General features: G+C 33.8%; 2 protein-coding genes across 2 annotated transcripts in view; both read left to right on the forward strand.

Moving 5' to 3' along the window:
• LOC109156616 (F-box/FBD/LRR-repeat protein At1g13570-like) overlaps positions 1 to 18,658 on the forward strand; it is a 38,904-nt gene extending 20,246 nt beyond the window's left edge. The window contains exon 5 of the mRNA XM_019304469.1: positions 18,522 to 18,658. The gene's annotated coding sequence lies outside the window, so the exon portion shown is untranslated. The remainder of the gene's footprint in view (positions 1 to 18,521) is intronic.
• LOC109156593 lies at positions 665 to 2,000 on the forward strand. The gene is made up of 3 exons (XM_019304445.1): positions 665 to 1,372; positions 1,456 to 1,548; positions 1,722 to 2,000. Exons 1-3 carry the CDS (start codon positions 665 to 667, stop codon positions 1,998 to 2,000), a joined length of 1,080 nt encoding a protein of 359 aa, XP_019159990.1.
• Positions 18,659 to 20,192: the final 1,534 nt, after the last annotated feature.

Raw genomic sequence — 20,192 nt, forward strand, 5'->3', positions numbered from 1 at the left:
AGGTGTTTCTAGCATTATTCGTATTTAGTAGCGTTAATACTTCAATACAAGCTATTCTTGTGTTTATTTTTTTTGCTGTTAGTAAAAATTTTCAGTTTTTTTTTTTTTTTTTTTTTGTTTTTTTTTTTTGTTTTTTTTTGTTTACTTCAGCTTCAATTTGATCTTCCAGACGTTAAAGCCCTTTGTTTAGAAATACTCTAACTCTGAGACTGATAGGTTCGCCCTAACCAGTTTCTATTTGTTTACTTTCCACCGTGTAGAAGGAAGAAGCTAATGATATAGTTCAAATCACTCTGTGTTATTCTTTTTCCACTTTGTGTATATCTGCTTTGAGGTGAATAGTTTGGGTTTTCATGTAGTAATGTATTCATTGGATACGATAGTTTGCAGATATAAATGTCACTGTCATTATTATTATATTATCAAATGGTTAACTTTTCAAGGTTAAGTATTATAGGCACAAGAGATAGGGAATTTGGGTTGAAAAGAAAACTAAAACAAATATTGTAAACTATTCTTTTACAATTGGATTTTCTAATGCTGGTTTCTCCTTTATTACGAATGGAAATCTCAGGAAATAGCAAACGGAGGGCCATGGATGATAGATTTATTAACTTGCCAACGGATGTTTTAAACTGCATCCTAGATCACTTGCCTGCTCGAGATGCAGCAAGAACAAGTATTTTGTGTAGAAAATGGAGATACATATGGGCTACTTGATCCCAAGGATATAGTCACTGTCACCAAAAATGATTTTGTTGGAATAGGCAATCGAATTCTCTTTCAGCATATTGGACCCATTCTAACTTTTGATGTCAACCTTTCAGATGTACAAGTGTCACAGTACCCAAACATTGATCCATGGATACTATACTTGTCAAGCCATGGATTGAGGGAACTCACAGTGAGGAATTCCAGTAGTCATTTCTATAAACTTCCCTCTTATATATTCTTGTGTCAACAACTTACGTATCTGAATCTCACTAACTGTATCTTCAAACAACCATGTGGTACTATAAGAAGCTTTCAAAACCTTAAGGAGCTTTTTTTGTATCAAGTTGCTTTCAAGCCAGAGGTTTCTGCTTCTATCTTTGCTGCATCAAAGCTTGAATGTTTGAACGTAGAAATGTGCAGTGGTATGGATCACTTGAACTTTGATTGCTGTTCACCATCACTTTCCTCCTTGGTACTTTACAAGAATCACGGGGTTAAACTGAGTTGTTTTATGAACTGCAAAAGTATTCAATGTGCATACCTTGTATTGCCAATGGAAGTTATATCTTTTAGTCCTGGTGAGAGGATCAATTTAGCAAGCTTTTTTGAACATTGGCCTATAATTTCAAGCCTTTCTCTGGATGGATACCTTCTCGAGGTACAATCTCTTTTAAGATTTCGATTCTTATTTCCCGAACAATGTGTTTAGGTTGCATTATCATTTTTCTCTGTGCTGGTAAGCTTTTGGCTGCAGGCTCTATTATGAGTGCACTTCCACTTAAAATCAACTACCTGAGGGATCTTACACTATTTCAAGTTGAATTTACCGAATTGGTACAAGTCTCCAGCATCCTTTGCTTGCTTCACAGCTCTCCTAGGGTGCATAACCTTGAAATTTGGATGGACGTGAGAAACTTATGGCGTACTTACATTTATTTATTTATTTCAATTCTACCTTACTCTCAGTGTTGTGCTTTGAACTTATTTCAGTTTTGTTGTATGTATAGGTTCCAACAGCGACTGCTGACAACAACCTCGTTTTACAGTATTTGCAAGAACGTAGCTGCATGAGCGAGGAGATTAACAGTTTGCGGTTTTTGAAGATAAAATTTTTCCAGGGGTCAAGAGCTGAAATGCTATTTGTAAAGATAATACTTGCGTGCTGCCCGGCCTTAGAAAGGGTTAGTTTTGAGGATAAGGAAGTAGAGGCATCGGAGGTCTCTAATATCTTGAAAGAGTTAGTGGTATTCCCTCGAGCTTCAAGGAAAGCACAAATCATATTCTGAACTTGTGACAAAAATTATTTGGTTAAAGTTTTCAGTTTCGCAGTTTGAAATCATGTTGGATTAGTTCCATATAGGTACCATCCCATGTAGGCGTTGCTTCGGTTTAGTTCTTTTTTTTTTTTTTTTTTTTTTTTTTTTTTTTTTTTCGGATTTTCAGTTTTAAAAAAATTAATCTTTCTGTTTAATATTAGTGTTCAGTTTCTATTTGGTTTTGTTTCGGATTTAAAAATAATGTCCAATGGTGGAGTGTTAAAAATACTAGTATTTTTATCTGTGCGATGCATAGAATGAATATGTTGTAAGATATTAAGAATATTGAATAGATATATAATTATTTAAATTAGAACATCAAATATATAGTGTAATTAAAGATATAGTTTGGATCGTTTATGTATTTTTATGTTATCATTGCTTGAATTTGTGCAAATAATTGCTCAAATTAATAGTTAATGCATGTCTAGATGTACACAAGCGGTGCTATAACTTTGATGATTTTATTTATCATTGTTTAGTATATATCATTGTCTGTAAAATGTTTTTTTTTTTTAAAAAAAAAAAAAACTAAAATAAAAAGTCATTAAGCTAAACCAGTCTTTTGGCTTCTCAAGACTTTGTCAACATTGATGCGCAAGCAATATGTTTGGAAGAAGAGCATTGCTCAAAGCTCCTCTTTCCAAACATTTTCGATGTGGGATCAAAATGATCCCACATCATTTACAAAGGGGAGCTCGTGGTTCCGCATTGTCTTTTTTTTTTTTTTTTTTTTTTTTTTTTTTTTTAAATTTAAATTTTATTTTGTATATAGTTTTGTTTTGATTATTATTATATTATTAATATTAATATTAATGTAATTTTATTTTATTATTACATTATTACATAATAATAACAATAATAATATAAACAATTAATTCCATTTTTTGTCCTAGATTTATAGGTGACAATCCACTTTTAGTCCTTTTTTATTAGAACATCCTCATTTAGTCCTAGTATTATTGTGGCATGACCATTTTTAGTCCTCATTCAACAAAATTGTTGAAATATCATTAAATATAAAGACATCTCAATATATATATATATATATATATATATATATATATATATATATATATATATATATATATATATAGTTAATTAGGCGGGAAGTTAAAGTTCATGATTTTGTTTTTATATATAGTATAGATATAGATTAGAATAGGAATTGTATTACACTATTTTATAATATTATAATAGAAATTTTAACCTAGAACTATAGTACGAATATGAAAGAAGAAAACAAATTCTCATATTCAATTTGGAGAGGCGATGGAGGGTAGACAATATAAAAGGGAGGCTGATTCATTCTCCTGATCATCGATTTTACTCCGGACAGCAATTCCGGCCGGAGGTAATTTTCCAGTAAGCGGCGGTGGTGCGGCAGTTCTGGTGGAGTTCACAGGTACGACTGTAAGCAGTGAAAAATTTAGATAATATTGTTGGACCGTGGTGGATAATTGATTGTTAAATTAATTACTTTAATTAGGCTAATTGAACTAATATTTATTTAATTGGGTTAATTAAATGGCCAATTGAATAATTAATTAGTTTAATTACTTAATTAAATGTAATTGGATGTTGGATTGTTCGGCCCGAGATGACGAAATATTTAATCGAGTTGGACCAGGCTGCTTGGATTAATTGGGTTGCATATAGCGGGTTTGACTTGGTCTTGGCCCACTAAAATTATATGTGGATTATATAATTTTGAGGAATTTGGATATTTGATATTATTTGGAAATTTGATGAAATCATGAACCTGGACGCAATGGTGTCCCGATACGTTCCTTAATTTAATTAAAATAATTAAATTAAGTAAGGAATTAAGAGTTGGTTGGAGATTTTCCCTCACCCTCACCACTATAAATAGTGGTTTCATTTTCAAGAATGGGAGCTTTGAAAATCTGCATACTGAAGCTCTGCCGAAGTCTCGCCAGGATATCGTCTGGAACACGCCCGCAGTTGTGCTGCGTATACCGTGCTGAGGAACACGCCACTTGAACACCAGAAGCCCTTCTTTGAAGATCAAGCTGCATATTAGCCCTTCATTGAGGAACAAGCTACCAACTCCGGAGGCCCTTCAGCAAGGAACTACTCCAGTTCGGCCATACTCCCGAACTTGGCATACTTCCAGTTCAACATACTTTGAACTCGGCACACTTCCAATTCGGCATACTCCGGATTCGGCATACTTCAAGTTCAGCATACTCTGAACTCAGCACACTTCCAATTTGGCATATTCCAAATTTGACACACTTCTAACAGGTATACTTGTAGTAGAGAATCAGAAGACTTCTCATATACAGAGATTGTACCCCTTCCCGTTTGATATATACTTGATACTACTTGTAACCGATACTTTGAATTTTGAATATATACAATTCAAGTTTTTCGCGTTTACAACGACGATCCACATGAGTTCCGTTCGACCACTGCGAATTCCTCTTCGGCACAACAGAATCCTTCGCTGGTTTAAATTCTCTTTGCAACAGCAATTAATCCTAGACTAAAGCTTGGAGTTCACAACTTGCTTATTTATTTAATTCATTAGTCTATTCAATTTTTTTTTTTCACAGAAAAACAAACAAATTTTGAAAACCTTCTACTTTTTGGAAAAATGTATGAAGTTAATTCTAATATGGATTTGGCTTTTCAAATGTCTGAGTTAGCAAAACAAATGGAAAATATGTGTTCTATGTAGGGATGGCAACGGGGCGGGGCGGGGGCGGGGAATGGGGTCCCCGTCCCCGTCCCCGAAATGTCCCCCCATTCCCCGTCCCCGCCCCGTTCCCCGGCGGGGATGGGGAATTATTCCCCATCCCCGTCCCCGCGGGGATTTTTCGGGGACGGGGAATCCCCGCCCCGTTTTGATTCATGCTTACTTTTTTTTTTTTTTTTTTTTTTATTTTAAAAAACACACATAATATAATATGCATTCTTAACAAAACTAGAGAAACACAGTTTTGTTAAGGAAAAATCTTAAATCGCTAAGATGAAAAAAAAAATCATCTACTAATACCATGAGAATATGCAGAGATAGAGAATGAAGAATATAATACATTGATGTTCAATAATAATTTAAACAAATAAACATAGCCTATTTATACAAGATATATGTACGGTATTACGGTAACAATGAACATAAAATGTATGTACCTAAACTAGAATACTAATTACATGGAAATTCAAGAATATGATTAAATATATACAAGAGAGATATTAATTTATATATAATATTAATATTATTAGTCAGGGATTCGGCGACGGGGCGGGGATCGGGGATCGGGGTCGGGGCCGGGGCGGGGAATGCCCTCCCCGTCCCCGTCCCCGTCCCCGGCGGGGATTGAAAAATTCCCCCCATCCCCGCCCCCGTTCCCCGAAATAAATCCCCGAACCCATCCCCGTCGGGGCGGGGAACGGTTTTCCCCATCGGGGGCGGGTTCAATTGCCATCCCTAGTTCTATGTTAGGTATGCATCAAGATAATTCATTTAGAAATAATAATGATTTTGGACTGGCTAATTCAATGCATGTTTTTAATCAACGGCCTATGCACGACCCGTTTTATAATTCTCATAATTCGGGTTGGGAAAATCACCCTAATTTTGGGGATGATAATCAAGATGATTTTCAACCAAATCATCTTGATTCTTCCTGGGGTAATAATCAAAATGACTTTCAACCAATTGACCCACCCCAACCTAAAAAAACATCTTTGGAGGATATTTTACAAGAGTTCATGCAGGTTTGCAATATTCATTATTTCCAACCTAAAAAAACAATATTTGGAAGATTCGCTGCAGGAGTATATACAGACTTGCAATATGGGGCAAGAAGAACATGATCAATGGTTCCAGATGCAACAAGAAGCTTATAAGCACCAAATGCAACAAGAAGCTTATGAGCACCAGATGCAACAAGAAGAGTTGAAGATGAACAACGATTCCAAGAAAATGAAGTTTGCTTTAAAAGATTGGAAGCACATTTAGAGCAAATTGCTAAATTTGTGCAAGGGCATGTGCCAGGTAAGTTACCTAGTCAACTTGAAGAGGCTAAGACTATGAGAAGTGGTGAAATGATTGAAAACAAGTTACACGATAATACCGACTTTATATGATAATTGAAAATTTGCATAATGATGTTGATGATATTATTGTTGAAAAAGATGAGGCTCAATTGCATATATCTGATAATTCTTATGTGCCTCCCAAGCTTTATGTGCCCCCAATCCCTGTTGATGAAAATATTGAAAATACAAGTGGAGGCAAATTCTTCCCAGAGAGTCTTGATCTTGATGACTCCGACGGGATCAAACCCAGATGTTCTGATCGATGATCACGTGGGTGATCTGATGGCAGATTGCATCCATTTTCCATAAATTGCTCCGTAGTTTATCAAAATTTTCAGATCGGTGAATCTGGAGCGAGACTAAGAGATGATCGAAGGAAGCCGATTCTGGTTCTCAAGATGGACACCGGACTAGAGCTCCAATAGAGACACGCCATTAGCACTGGTATGGTTTCAATTACCAAATTTGTCATTTCATTTGTTCAATTTCGAGAGTATATCATGCATCTGTGCGCCGGTAGGAAGGGCGGTAACCCTAGACTCGACGACGAGTCGACGATCTAGGCCAAATCTGGCCAAAGTGAGAATTGAATTAGATGTATTGAAACCTAAAATTGATAGAATATGGGTGGAATTTGTGGATGGTGGAGGCAATTTGAGAGGTTTTTTGCAGCAAATCGTGAGGGAGAAGGTGCCGGCGTACTGTGTCTGTTATAGTAGGTTTGGACATTTTGTGGGGAGTTGCTGATCAATTGAAGAGAGGAACGAAGAGGAAAATGGAACCCAATCAATGAAAGGACAACTTTAACCCTGAACTTGACGCTTAACTAACGCTAAGATGACAGAAGGACTAACATTGGAAAGATTTCGAAAGTCAAGTATCTAAATTGTCCAAATTAAAAGTCGGGATCTAATTGTGGAAACCAACATAGTCAGAGAACCATTGCTGAAATTACCTCTTCTAATAAAAAAGAACTTAAACTGGATTGATACCTATAAATCTAGGACCAAAAATAGAATTAACTCATAATTAAATAACAAAAAATTATAAAAGAATAAACCTCATATTTCCTTTTTATATACTCCGTATAAAATTTAATTTAATATTATTAATAGTTTATTATATTAATAATATAATATAAGCCAAGATGGCATGTAGTGACTTCTCCCATGTGAGAGGTCATGAGATCGAGCCTCAATGTGGAGGTTGGCCTTAACCACAAAAAACACACTTTTAACGTTGGTTATTTTAAGCATACGAGGTCAGTTATTTTTCGACGTGGATCCAAGGGACGTTATAAATTATATGACGTTTCAGACTCAACCAAACATTTCAGACTTCACCATATCCTCACGTTTCAGACTCCACCATTTCAGACTCTCAAATCGCAGGTCTCCTTCCCTCCCGCCGACAAGCTCTCTTCAATGTCGAATATGGCCTCTCCCTGCTTCGCTCACCGGTTGTAACACCTTCATTATTGACGATGCCACCGCTCGGAAGCTCTCCTACTACGAACATGCCATCTTTTCTTGTTCTTTCTTCATCTTCATCTTCTTCTTTTTCTTTTTTGTTGTTCATCTCTTTCTTCTTCATCTCCTACTACGGCACGCCGAATATGTCATCTCCTACTATGATCCACTACTCCGTCACCGCCTACTTCTTCTTCTTCTCCTCTTCCATACCACCGCCGTTGCCGTCCACCACCGTAGTCACTCCGCCTCTGCCACCACCACAATGAGAAAAAGACTAGAATGTGTAGAAATGGTTGAGAATTAGCCAAAATGTGTGCTGACTTTTTTTTGACAGAAATATGCAAAACTCTATTGAGAGTTGCGTTTTTGAATGTATTTAATCCGTATTTTTTTTTGTTAAATACGAAAAACGCATCTCCCAGTTGCGTTTTCACAATACGTATGGAATACGCTAAAACGCAATTGGGAAATGCGTTTTACGTATTATACTTGTAAATATGTAAAACGCAAGACCCAAATGCGTTTTCTTTACCGCCGTACGTCGCCGGAAAATTGTACAAAAACGCATTAACGAATTGAGTTTTTTGAATAATACGTAAAACGCTATTAGCACTTGCGTTTTACCGGGGGTCCGGCACCAGGTACTGTTCATCGTCTAAACGGTTCAGGAAGAATCGCACATTTCTCCGGCGGCCATTTCTAGAAATGGCAATCCAGGGGGGTTCATCCCCACCATTCAGTACTCAGACGCGGAATTTGTGGGGATGGGATTTAACAATAGTGTGGCTATGATGGCCGGGAGGGTCCCACAGCACGTCATGCTCCCAACACAGATGGGTGGTGGGATTGGATCGGATCATGGGAGTGGTAGATCACAGAGTGCATCTGGGCATGGTACTGATGAAGGTGGGGAGGATTCGGTATCGTCGGGCAAGAAAGTGAAACTACACACAACGCAACTCTCAATTGCGTTTTAGGTTGCTTCGCCCGGAAAGTGGCCAGAAAAATTTAACATTTCAAAAACGCATTTACAACTTGCGTTTAACCTATTCGAAGCAAAAACTCACTTGCGAATTGCGTTTTGTGTATCTCGCCGGCCTTCAACTTCGCCGGCGACGGCGAGTACAAATAATTGACAAAAACGCAACTTGGTTTTGCGTTTTACGTATAATACATAAAACGCAAAACAAAGTTGCGTTTTGTGGAATACGGTATTGCCGCAAAAACGCAAGAGCATATTGCATTTTACGTATACAAATACGTAAACGCAACTGCCTCTTGCGTTTTCCTCAAATACAAGAAAAATACGAAATACATCAAAAACGCAACTACGAAAGGTGTTTTGCATATTTTTGTCCAAAAAAAATACGACACATTTTGGGAATTTTGCCTTGTTGACCGCATATTTTAGTCTTTTTCCCCCACCACAACACCCTTCATTCTTCCTAGTCAGTTTAAAATTATTTTGAAGTATTATTTTAATTTGTGAATTGAAAACAATAATTTTATTTTATTTTGATTTTTTTTTAAAATTTATTGAATTGTTATAAATATTTTAAATTATTTAGATTTATTTATTTATAATAGGTGACAATTTTGTATTTTCTGTGAATATATTAGAAGTATTTGTTGTATATATTTTTTTATTTTTTTGTATTATATTAAAATATGTTTCGATTTTTTTTTAATTTAAAAAATAGATACGACGTCGGTTGTTTTCTAAAAAACCAACGTGTTAATATATTTTTTATTAAAATTTAGAAGATACAACGTCGGTTTGATTATAAAATCGACGTTAAATCTTTTAAATTCTTTTGTAGTAGTGAGTATTCATTGGATACGATAGTTTGATATAAATTTTGTTGAAAAAAATAGCTTAAAATGGCATGTTAAGTGGCTATTTTGTGGTACAATTATCAGTGGGGTCCACTTCCGATTTAGGTCGGGTCAAAGTGGATTCGGATACTTCGTAGTGAGACGAAGAGATTGATATATTGTACGCTCAAAACGGATAATGGGTGAATGAGATATTGATTCTTAAAGTAGACTCATTTGAGTTAGAAAATGAAGGAAAAAAGTGGCTTTAGTCCCACATTGCTTCGGGGGGGGGGGGGGGGGGTGCAAATCAAATTCCAACTACACGAGATAGAAAAAAGGCTTGATTCAAGCTCGACCGAAGTTATGCCAAACTTCGGTATCATTTTCCCAACATGCCACTTGTAGTTTCGGCTCAGGGAGCCATTCGGGCTAAGTTATGCCAAACTTCGGTATCATTTTCCCAACATGCCACTTGTAGTTTCGGCTCAGGGAGCCGAAACTGAACAGCAGCAGCAAGTTTCGGCCATATATGGCCGAAACATGTCCAGTCGGTCTTGTGGCCGAAATGTCCTGAACAGGCTGAAAGTTTTGGCCCAAAGTTGAGACCGAACCCTGTACGCCAACGGTCTGGAACCCGAAAGTTCTGACTGTTATGGGGATTGAATTCATCTGTTACAGAATTAATATCCTATTAACTCCAATTTTGAATTATGAATTCAATTCTCAGGTAGTGGCATGCTGTTATAGCTATTGGAGAGCCAGCTTTAAAGTGCCCTAATAAAAGCTATTTAATCCTTCAACCCTATATAAGAGAGGGTAGAGGCAATAGAGTTTTACACAGAAAAATAGAACACGAAAGTTCATCTTTTTTAGCCTTAAAACCTCTCTGCTTCTACTCCTTCAAGCCTTACTGTGTTCATAACCGTGTCTTGCTCGCTCGCCGGATTCTTTGTTTGAGTGCTCAAACATTGAATCACTAGCAAGTTTTATCCTGAGAAGCCTAGGCCACAACGCTCCTAGCATCTTTGGAAGGTGGCAAATAAGGTTTTAAGGAAAGAGTGCCCACTTGACTCTTGCAAAAACTCAACACCAAACACTAGCCAATTTTCTTCATCTTTTCTTCCCTTCTTTCCAGAAAAATAATAGTCATATTTTATTTGATTATTATTTGTTTTCTACCAACGGTTCCAACAAATTTCACTGTCATTATTATTATGTTACCGAATGGTTAACTTTTCAAGGTTAAGTATAATAGAAGGATATAGGCACAGAGATGGGGAATTTAGGTGATATAAAGAAAACTAAAACAAATATTATAAATTATTCTTTTATAATTGGATTTCGTAATGCTGGTTTCTCCTTTTATTAGAAACTAGTATTGTCTGGTGCAATGCAAAGCTAAATATTATAAATAATTATAAAAATTATTTCCAATTGATTAGGATAAAGGAATTTAAAGTACACTAAATATATACCTGAATTACAAATACATTTTAAAAAACAAAACTTTGTATTCAATATTATGTAAAAAATAAAATATTACACATTATATACACTTTCATGGTAAATCACATATTATAACTACTTTTAAGTTTAATTTTAGTACCACTATTATTATTTTGTATGTATTTATTTTTTTGAAAATAATTTTGTATTTATTTTTGAAAACACAATTAATAATATTGATACAAATATTATTTTGTCTACTATTATTATTTTTGTTAGTCTTAATAATAACTACTACTAATAATAATAATAAGCATTGTTGTTAATTTTATTATTATTATTATTATCCGGAGTATATAGTATCATTATTGTTGTTTTTTTTTACTATTATTATCATAATGAATTCTAATAATTATTATTATTATAATTATATTATATTATTATTAAAAAAGGCCAAGGATTAGATGAAGACTACGGTTATGCTCTGTCTCTAGAACTTTCCTGTCGTTTTCCGACATCTCTCACTCAAAGCACCACCAGTGTTCGTCTTAGCTAGATTTGTGTTTCCTAGGTTAGTCTGTTATTATTATTTTTTTCTAACCGTGATCTTGCAGACGCACATGTCACCGCCTAAGGTACTGGAAAGAGCTCTCCATCAGATTATCAAATCCAGTTGAGTCTTCGTTAGACCATCAAATGCGGTTTAGTCTCCGATCATTGATAACTGATAGATTTACACCTCAAATCTTCTACTGATTTAAAGATTTTATTTCAGTATGTTCAATTTAGTGTAAGATTTCATTCAAAAAAAAATTAGTGTAAGAATTTATCATGCATGCATGTACAGGGGATACATTGTGTTTGAGAGATATGTATTCTGTGATTTGTTGGAATCAATTTGTACTTCGTCCAACAATATGTGGTTGAATGCACGGTTCAACAATGAATTCACATATTTATACAAATTTGGAAGCACTGATTTGTTGAGACTTTAAGTGGTAATACAAAACATTTTCTCGGAAATAAGTAGCCGAAATGTAAATTTAATAGTGTTTTCTACATTTAATGAGAGCATCCACAATGGTTGGGGAGAATTGGGGATGATGTAAGAGTGATTAGGAAAGAAAAAGTGGGAAGGGGAGAAAAAGAAATAAAAAAAATAACAAGACTGATTTTTAAAATAAAAAAATTAAAAAAAAAAACATGGTCAGGCGCGCCTGACGCGCCGGTGTGGATGGGTGCCTTCGCGCACAGCAGCCTGTTTTGTCTGATATAGAGAATGCATTGGGAAGAGAAATATCTTTGTATTTGCAGGAGAAATAACTCTACAATTAACCCCATATTATCCACTGGCGTGAATGCTCTAAGCTTTTAAATAAATATTTGTATATTTTTTGAATTTGTAAATCTGTATACTTGAGAAGGCACCATTATTATTTGTATTAATTTCCAACTGTTCGTATTCCCAAACCGTACATTCACAGAAGGCGTGTCGTGTACTGCATAATAAATTCCCATTAGTTCCGCCATAACAGGGCGGGAACTTTTTCTATTTTTAATTATCAAAAAGGTTCTGCTTTGCTATAATAGAGGAATAGAGGATGTAAATCTCAGGAAATAGCAAACGGAAGGCCATGGATGATAAACTTATTAACTTGCCAACGGATGTTTTAACCTGCATCCTAGATCGCTTGCCTGCTCGAGATGCAGCAAGAACAAGTATTTTGTCTAGAAAATGGAGATACATATGGGCTGGTCATCCAAATCTTGTACTTGATCCCAAGAATATAGTCACTGTCACCAAAAATGATTTTGTTGGAATAGGCAATCAAATTCTCTTACAGCATATTGGGCCCATTCTATGTCGACCTTTCAGATGTACACATGCATGTCACAGTATCCATGCATGGATCCATGGATATTATACTTGTCAAGAAATGGATTGAGGAAACTCACAGTGAAGAATTCCAGTCGTGATCTCTATGCACTTCCCTTTTATGTATTCTTGTGTCAACAACTTACGTATCTGGATCTGTCTAACTGTATCTTCAAACAACCATGTGGTACTATAAGAAGCTTTCTAAATCTTAAGCTGCTTTCTTTGACTAAAGTTGCTTTCAAGCCAGAGGTTTCTGCTTCTATATTTACTGCATCAAAGCTTGAAACTGTGGGAGAGTGAATTGAATGAATGTTATTGAGAAAGAACAGAGAGAATAAATAGGGAGTGAACCCACAGAAGAAGGAACCAACACCCAAGACCAAAAGACTAGGTATGGATCACTTGAACTTTGATGGATGTTCACCATCACTTTCCTCCTTGGAACTTTACAAGAATCACGGGGTTAAACTCAGTTGTTTTATGAACTGCAAAAGTATTACATATGCATACCTTCTATTGCCAATCGAAGTTAAATCTTTTGGCCCTGGTGAGACGATCAATTTAACAAGCTGGTTTGAAAACTGGCGTCTAATTTCAAACCTAATTCTTGAAGGATACTATCTCAAGGTAGAATCTCTTTTAAGATTTTCCATTCTTATTTCCTGAACAATGCGTTTAGGTTGCATTATCATTTTTCTCTGTGCTGGTTAGCTTTTGGCTGCAGGCTCTATTATGAGTGCACTTCCAGTTAAAATCAACTACCTGAGGGATCTTACACTGTGTCTAATTAACTTTTCCGATCTGGTACAAATCTCCAGCATCCTTTGCTTGCTTCACAGCTCTACTCACTACTACACAGCAGGCTTTTAACGTCGGTTAAATAGCACTTTTAACGTCGGCTAAGTTCCGAAGTTGTTCTGGGCGACGTTGTATATTCTCTATAACGTCGGCTATTTAGGTAATTAGCCGACGTTGTAGGTATTTTATCTTTTTTTTTTTTAAAATACTATACAACATTGGCTAAATGCTATTAGCCGATGTTGTAGGTATTTTATTTTATTTTTTTTTTAAATATATACAACATCGGCTAATACTAATTAGCCGACGTTGTATGTTTTTTTTTTTTAATATACAGTTTATTTGTCCATTTCTACCCAAAAACCTGCTCAAATTACTCACATCCACAACCACAACCTAAACCTGCTCAATTTCTCACAACCACAACCAAAACCTGCTCAATTATTACACCACAACCACAGCAAAATATGTAGAATCTAATATTTATAATGAAACAAGTAATAAAAGTAATAAATCTCACAATTTGATACTAATTAATAATACAAGTTAACATTATCAAAACCTAATATCAAATTGTTCAATTTACATACTTAACCATACATCAACACATTAAAGAAGTCGGCTCATACGTCTCTTACTTGATCAATTTCTTGTTGAGTGTAGCTCGATCCACGAACTCTCTCAACAATCTACAAAGTTGATAATTATTAAATAATTAGTAAGCTAGCATTTTTAAAATTAGAAAGAGAAAGGTATTATATTAAATTACATGCCTTATCCATTCCCACACATGCTTCTTTGGAAAGAATTTCAAGCATGTATTTCATCACATAATATCCACATGCCGTACTTCCAACTTGTTGAGCACACTACATTTGAATTAAATTACATTTAAAATTTTATTTAATAAAAAACAATAAAATATATGTAGTTTTACAAATGTATAAAATACTTACCAAAACCTTAGTCCATTTTGGTGAACGAGTGGATCCATTGCTTCTCAACAACTTTGCTGAATTGACACACCTAAAATTATAAGAGATTAGTATACATAAATACTTTATGACATCATACATACTTTATTAATTATACATATTAATACTTATAAGTTCACATACTTTTCAACAATCTCTTTGATGTCATCACGTGGCTGGCCTCCAATTGAATCAAACCAATAGATTTCATTAAGTTGAGGACAAATTGCCATCAACATCCAATGGTCACTACAAATCAATAATGTATTAGTTGTAAGTAAATATTATATATAATAAAAGTGTATTATATATAAGTTATTTTATTTGAAACAATTAAAACTTACTTTAAAATATATGACGCTAGATAGCATTGTTTTTGGCCATATTGCATGGTGACGTTGATATACCCTGTCCGTTAATCTATAGTATTCGAAACTGGTTGAATGAAATGTGGATCTAAGAAGCCATATGTGATTTTGATGCCAAATCAAATTTGTCATAAAGACCCCTATTCAAAAATACAATCAATCATATATATTAGTAATATAATAGATGAAATGAAAAATATTATATAAACAAATATAAGTAAAGAACTTAATTATTACCTTATAAAGAACTGCAATATGGAAACATCTAACGTCTCAATCCTTAAGAAACGCATAATCTCCAACGAGTCAAGTTGTAAGGGATAGTCAACATCGCCCACAATACCACGCTCCATCTTTATCACAACATTTTCATCAAGTTTGCGAACAATTTTATATACCTTTAGACATCGAGGACTCAAAGAAGTCGGATCAGCTATAGTCAGATCAACAAAAGGTCGTTGCACACCGAAATCATAAGTCATTTGTACATGTTCAATATAAGTAACAATTACTATTTTTAAAAAGTAAATTAAACACTATTTTAAAATCCAAAAATTTTTAAAATACATACCTCATCAGCTTCGGTATACAACTCAACCAACTTCTTTGGCCAAATAATAAAGTTGTGCAATGCATCCCTTAACAGTTGAACCTCATCAGTTACCGGGTTGTTTTGGGCCAGAAATCATCAAGGACAGTAATATATATTTGCGTTTCATACACTATCAAGGAGGTAGATTATAAATCACTAACATAACTGACCACAAGTCTAAGATTTCTGGACTCATTGCCAAATTCAGGAAAAACATTATCAAAGGTTTTCCATTGAGTAGAATCAGTTGGGTGTCGAAGCTTGCCATCAGAAATTTTTTGATCTGCATGCCATGTTAAGTTTTTCGCGTCGCTTGGATTTGCAAACATACGCTTAAATCTTGGAAGAATTGGGAGATACCACATAACTTTAGCTGGTGGCCCTTTCGAACTTGCCTTACCAACAACATGCTCTCTTATTTTGTACCGAGATGCCCCACAGATTGGACATGCATTCAATTCTTTGTAATCATTCCTAAACAATATGCAATCGTTAGGACAAGCATGTATCTTTTCATACTCCATACCCATGGGACACATAATCTTCTTTGCATCATATGTACTCTTCGGGAGTCCATTATCTTCTGGAAGCATATCGTTTATTAAATCAAGTAAAGCAATAAAGCTCTTGTCGCTCCATCCATTCCCAGCTTTTAAGTTGAATAATTTCAAAACAGCAGATAAGCGAGTATATTTACTACACCCGGGCCATAAAGGCTGTTTTGAATCATTTAATAATTCATCCAACTCATTTGATCGATTTGTGAACTCTTCTCCAACATCACGGAACATTTCGTCCAACCTATCTTCAGACTCATCATCTTCATTTGCTTCGCTGTCAACATACATGTTAGATGTACTAGCCTCTGATCTCTTCCTCCTTCACTGTGCCATATCCATTTTGTATAATTTAGATTAATTCCATCACAAATTAGATGATCATATATGTCCTTGTCACTTAATAGTTTTAGATTACAACACTTCTTACAAGGACACCAAAACGTTGCATCATTATTTGGAAGATGACGTTTTGCAAACTCTATAAATTCTCTAACTCCGGCATCATATTCCGTACTCAACCGAGAAGCTTTCATCCAACTTTTATCCATCACAAGTCAATCTAGGATAATATTAATTCCAATTAAACTTTTGTTAACATTGATTCAACTCTATCTAAAATAATTGGTGAAAATAGACTAGTAATTACAAATATATACAAATAAACCCTAAAATGCAAATAAATTGACTAAAATGTGAAATTAATCAATAATAATTACAAATATATATAAATAAACCCTAAAATGCAAATAAATTGACTAAAATTCGAAATTAATCAATAATAATTACAAATATATACAAATAAACCCTAAAATGAAAATAAATTGAATAAAATTCGAAATTAATCAATAATAATTACAAATATATACAAATAAACCCTAAAATGCAAATGAATTGACTAAAATTCGAAATTAATCAATAATAACTACAAATATATACAAATAAACCCTAAAATGTAAATGAATGGACTAAAATTCGAAATTAATCAATAATAATTACAAATATATACAAATAAACCCTAAAATGCAAATAAATTGACTAAAATTAGAAATTAATCAATAATAATTACAAATATATACAAATAAACCCTAAAATGCAAATAAATTGACTAAAATTCGAAATTAATCAATAAAAATTACAAATATATACAAATAAACCCTAAAATGCAAATAAATTGACTAAAATTCGAAATTAATTAATAATAATTACAAATATATACAAATAAAGCCTAAAATGCAAATGAATTGACTAAAATTCGAAATTAATCAATAAAAATTACAAATATATACAAATAAACCCTAAAATGCAAATAAATTGACTAAAATTAGAAATTAATCAATAAAACTTACAAATATATACAAACAAACCCTAAATTGCAAATAAATTTAATAAAATTCGAAATTAATTAATAATAATTAAAAAAAATTATAAAACTTACCGGAGATGGCTCCGTCAATGGCTGGCGGCGGCGGCGGAGGGCAGGGCCGGTTTGCGTCGATGGCTGGCGGCGGGGAGGAGAGGGTGAAGCGGCGGCGGCGGGGTTGAAGTTGCAGCGGCGGGGAAGGAGTTGCAGCGACAGCGTCGGCGATGTGGACGATGCAGCGGGGTGGAGGACGTCGGCGAGTTGCAGCAGCGGCGGCGGAGGCGGTGGGAAGAAGATGGATGGAAGAGATGGATGCGGTGGGGAGGAGAAGATGTGGTGGTGCGTCTGACCGTAAGTCTCAGATCTGGGCTTATTTATAAACTTTATAACGTCAGCTAAATTATTTAGCTGACGTTATAAAGTAAAAAAATTAAAAAAAAAATTTAAAAAGAATACGATGTCGGCTAGATAGTTAGCCGACGTCGTATTATATTTATTTCTTTTTTTATTTTTATTTTTTAGTATATAACGTCGGCTAAAAGAAATTAGCCGACGTTATATATAAATAATTTTTTAAAAAAAATAATTAACAACCTACGACGTCGGCTATTAATACAGCCGACGTCGTAGGTTATGTATTTTTTTTATATTATTATTTTTTGTTTATAACGTCATTATAAACTTAATTATAAAAAAAAATTTAAATGTTTTTAATGTTGGCTATATGTATATAGCCGACGTTAAACACCCGACGTTGTATGTGAATTCTGTAGTAGTGCCTAGGGTGCATAACCTTGAAATTTGGATGAACGTGAGAAACCTATGGTCTACTTACATTTATTTATTTCTACCCTACTCTCACTGTTGTGGTTTGAACTTATTTCAGTTTTGTTGTAAGTATAGGTTCCGATAGTGACTGTGGACAACAACCTCGTTTTACAGTATTTGCAAGAACGTAGCTGCATGAGCGAGGAGATTAACTGTTTGCGGACTTTGAAGATGAAATTTTTCCATGGGTCAAGAGCTCAAATGCTTTTTGTAAAACTAATACTTGCGTGCTGCCCGGCCTTAGAAAGGGTTAGTTTTGTGGACAAGAAAGTGGAGGCATCGGAGGTCTCTAGTATTTTGAAAGAGTTAGTGGTAATCCCTCGAGCTTCAAGGAAAGCACAAATCATATTCTGAACTTGTGACTAAAATTATGTGGTTAAAATTTTCAATTTCGCAGTTTGAAATTATGTTGGATTAGTTCCAAATAGGTATCATCTCATGTATTAAGTTCCTTATTTTCTTCAAAGAATACCTATATGGATTTCCTAGCTTCCCCTTTCAGTACACTACATTGTCCTCTGCTAAATTATATTGATATTCCCTGTTGTCTTTTTAGCCGGCACTCCGGTCTTAATAGAAATAAATGTGATTTTTAATGACTCAATTTTAATCATTTATTACATAACTAGTGATTTACCCATGAGATACACAAAATAAATTATATTATCATGAAATTAAATAAAAAAAAAATTAAAAATCAAAAGATATTAAAAGTCAGAAGTTACCTAAAATTCTAAACCAATTAAACTGGTTGAAATCAGAAAATTATAAATGTATTTTTTTTTTTTTTGAATGTTACTGGCCCTATTAGTGTATAAATGTATAATTGCACATATATTATTGTAATGACAATCCACTTTTAGTCATTCTTTTTCAGAAAATCCCTATTTGATCCTAGTATTATTATGGCATGATCATTTTTGGTCCCCCACCAACAAAATCGTTGAAATGTCATTAAATACAAGGACATTCCGAAAATGTCAATACAAAGTGGGTTGACCCGCTATAATTTTTATTTTCAATTTTTAAAAAGAAATTCATAATTGGAGACATAAATGTCCTTGTATTTTACGAAATTTAAATAGTTTTATTGATGGAGGACAAAAAATTGTCATGACACAATAATACTAGGACCAAATGATAATCTTTACAAAAAAATGACTAAAAGTGGATTGACACCTATAAATGTAGGACTAAAAATGGAATTAACTCTAATAATTATTATGGTAATTAAGCTAAACATGGACCGTTGGATTTATTTTTATAATAACTATACTAGTATTTTCACTCATGTGTTGCACAAAATAGATTTGTTATATAATTAACAACGAATATTATATAGTGCAATTGATAAATTGGGTTGGATCGATTATATTTTTTGATGTTATCCTTACTTGAATTCGACCAAATAATTTCCCAATTACTCGTGCGATGCACAAATAATTTTTTATTATATATTTAGATTATAAAATTAAAGATGAAATTATACACAATTCTAATATTTAAAAGTGTACATTTATTTGATTATAAGTTTAGTGCAAAAGTATCACTCAATTAATTGAATAATATATGACTCGTTTGTGTGCAATTATCTTTAAAAAAATCGATATGTAATACTCCGTATGATTTATGTAATTATACTAATACTAAAATAAATATGGAAAAAATAGAAATAATTTAATTGTAATTATTATACAAATAAATCCAACAACTCATGTTTAGCTTAATTATCATAATAATTATTATGCAATTATACTAATATCTATGCAGTTATACTTTTATACCTTAAATATATTCCTTTTAACCATATCGCTTTCACTTTTTTCTTCCTTCTCTATATCTGAATGAATTAATTGTAATTATTACAAAAAAAAAAGAAAAAAAAACCAACAACACATGTTTAATTGTAATTATACTTTTTTAAAGGAATTGTAATTTTACTAATATCCATGTAATTATTAGTTTAATTAACATAATAATTATTAGTCAATGATAA

This window comes from Ipomoea nil, unplaced genomic scaffold, assembly GCF_001879475.1.
Source record: "Ipomoea nil cultivar Tokyo-kokei standard unplaced genomic scaffold, Asagao_1.1 scaffold2742, whole genome shotgun sequence".
NCBI classification, from domain to species: Eukaryota; Viridiplantae; Streptophyta; class Magnoliopsida; order Solanales; family Convolvulaceae; genus Ipomoea; species Ipomoea nil.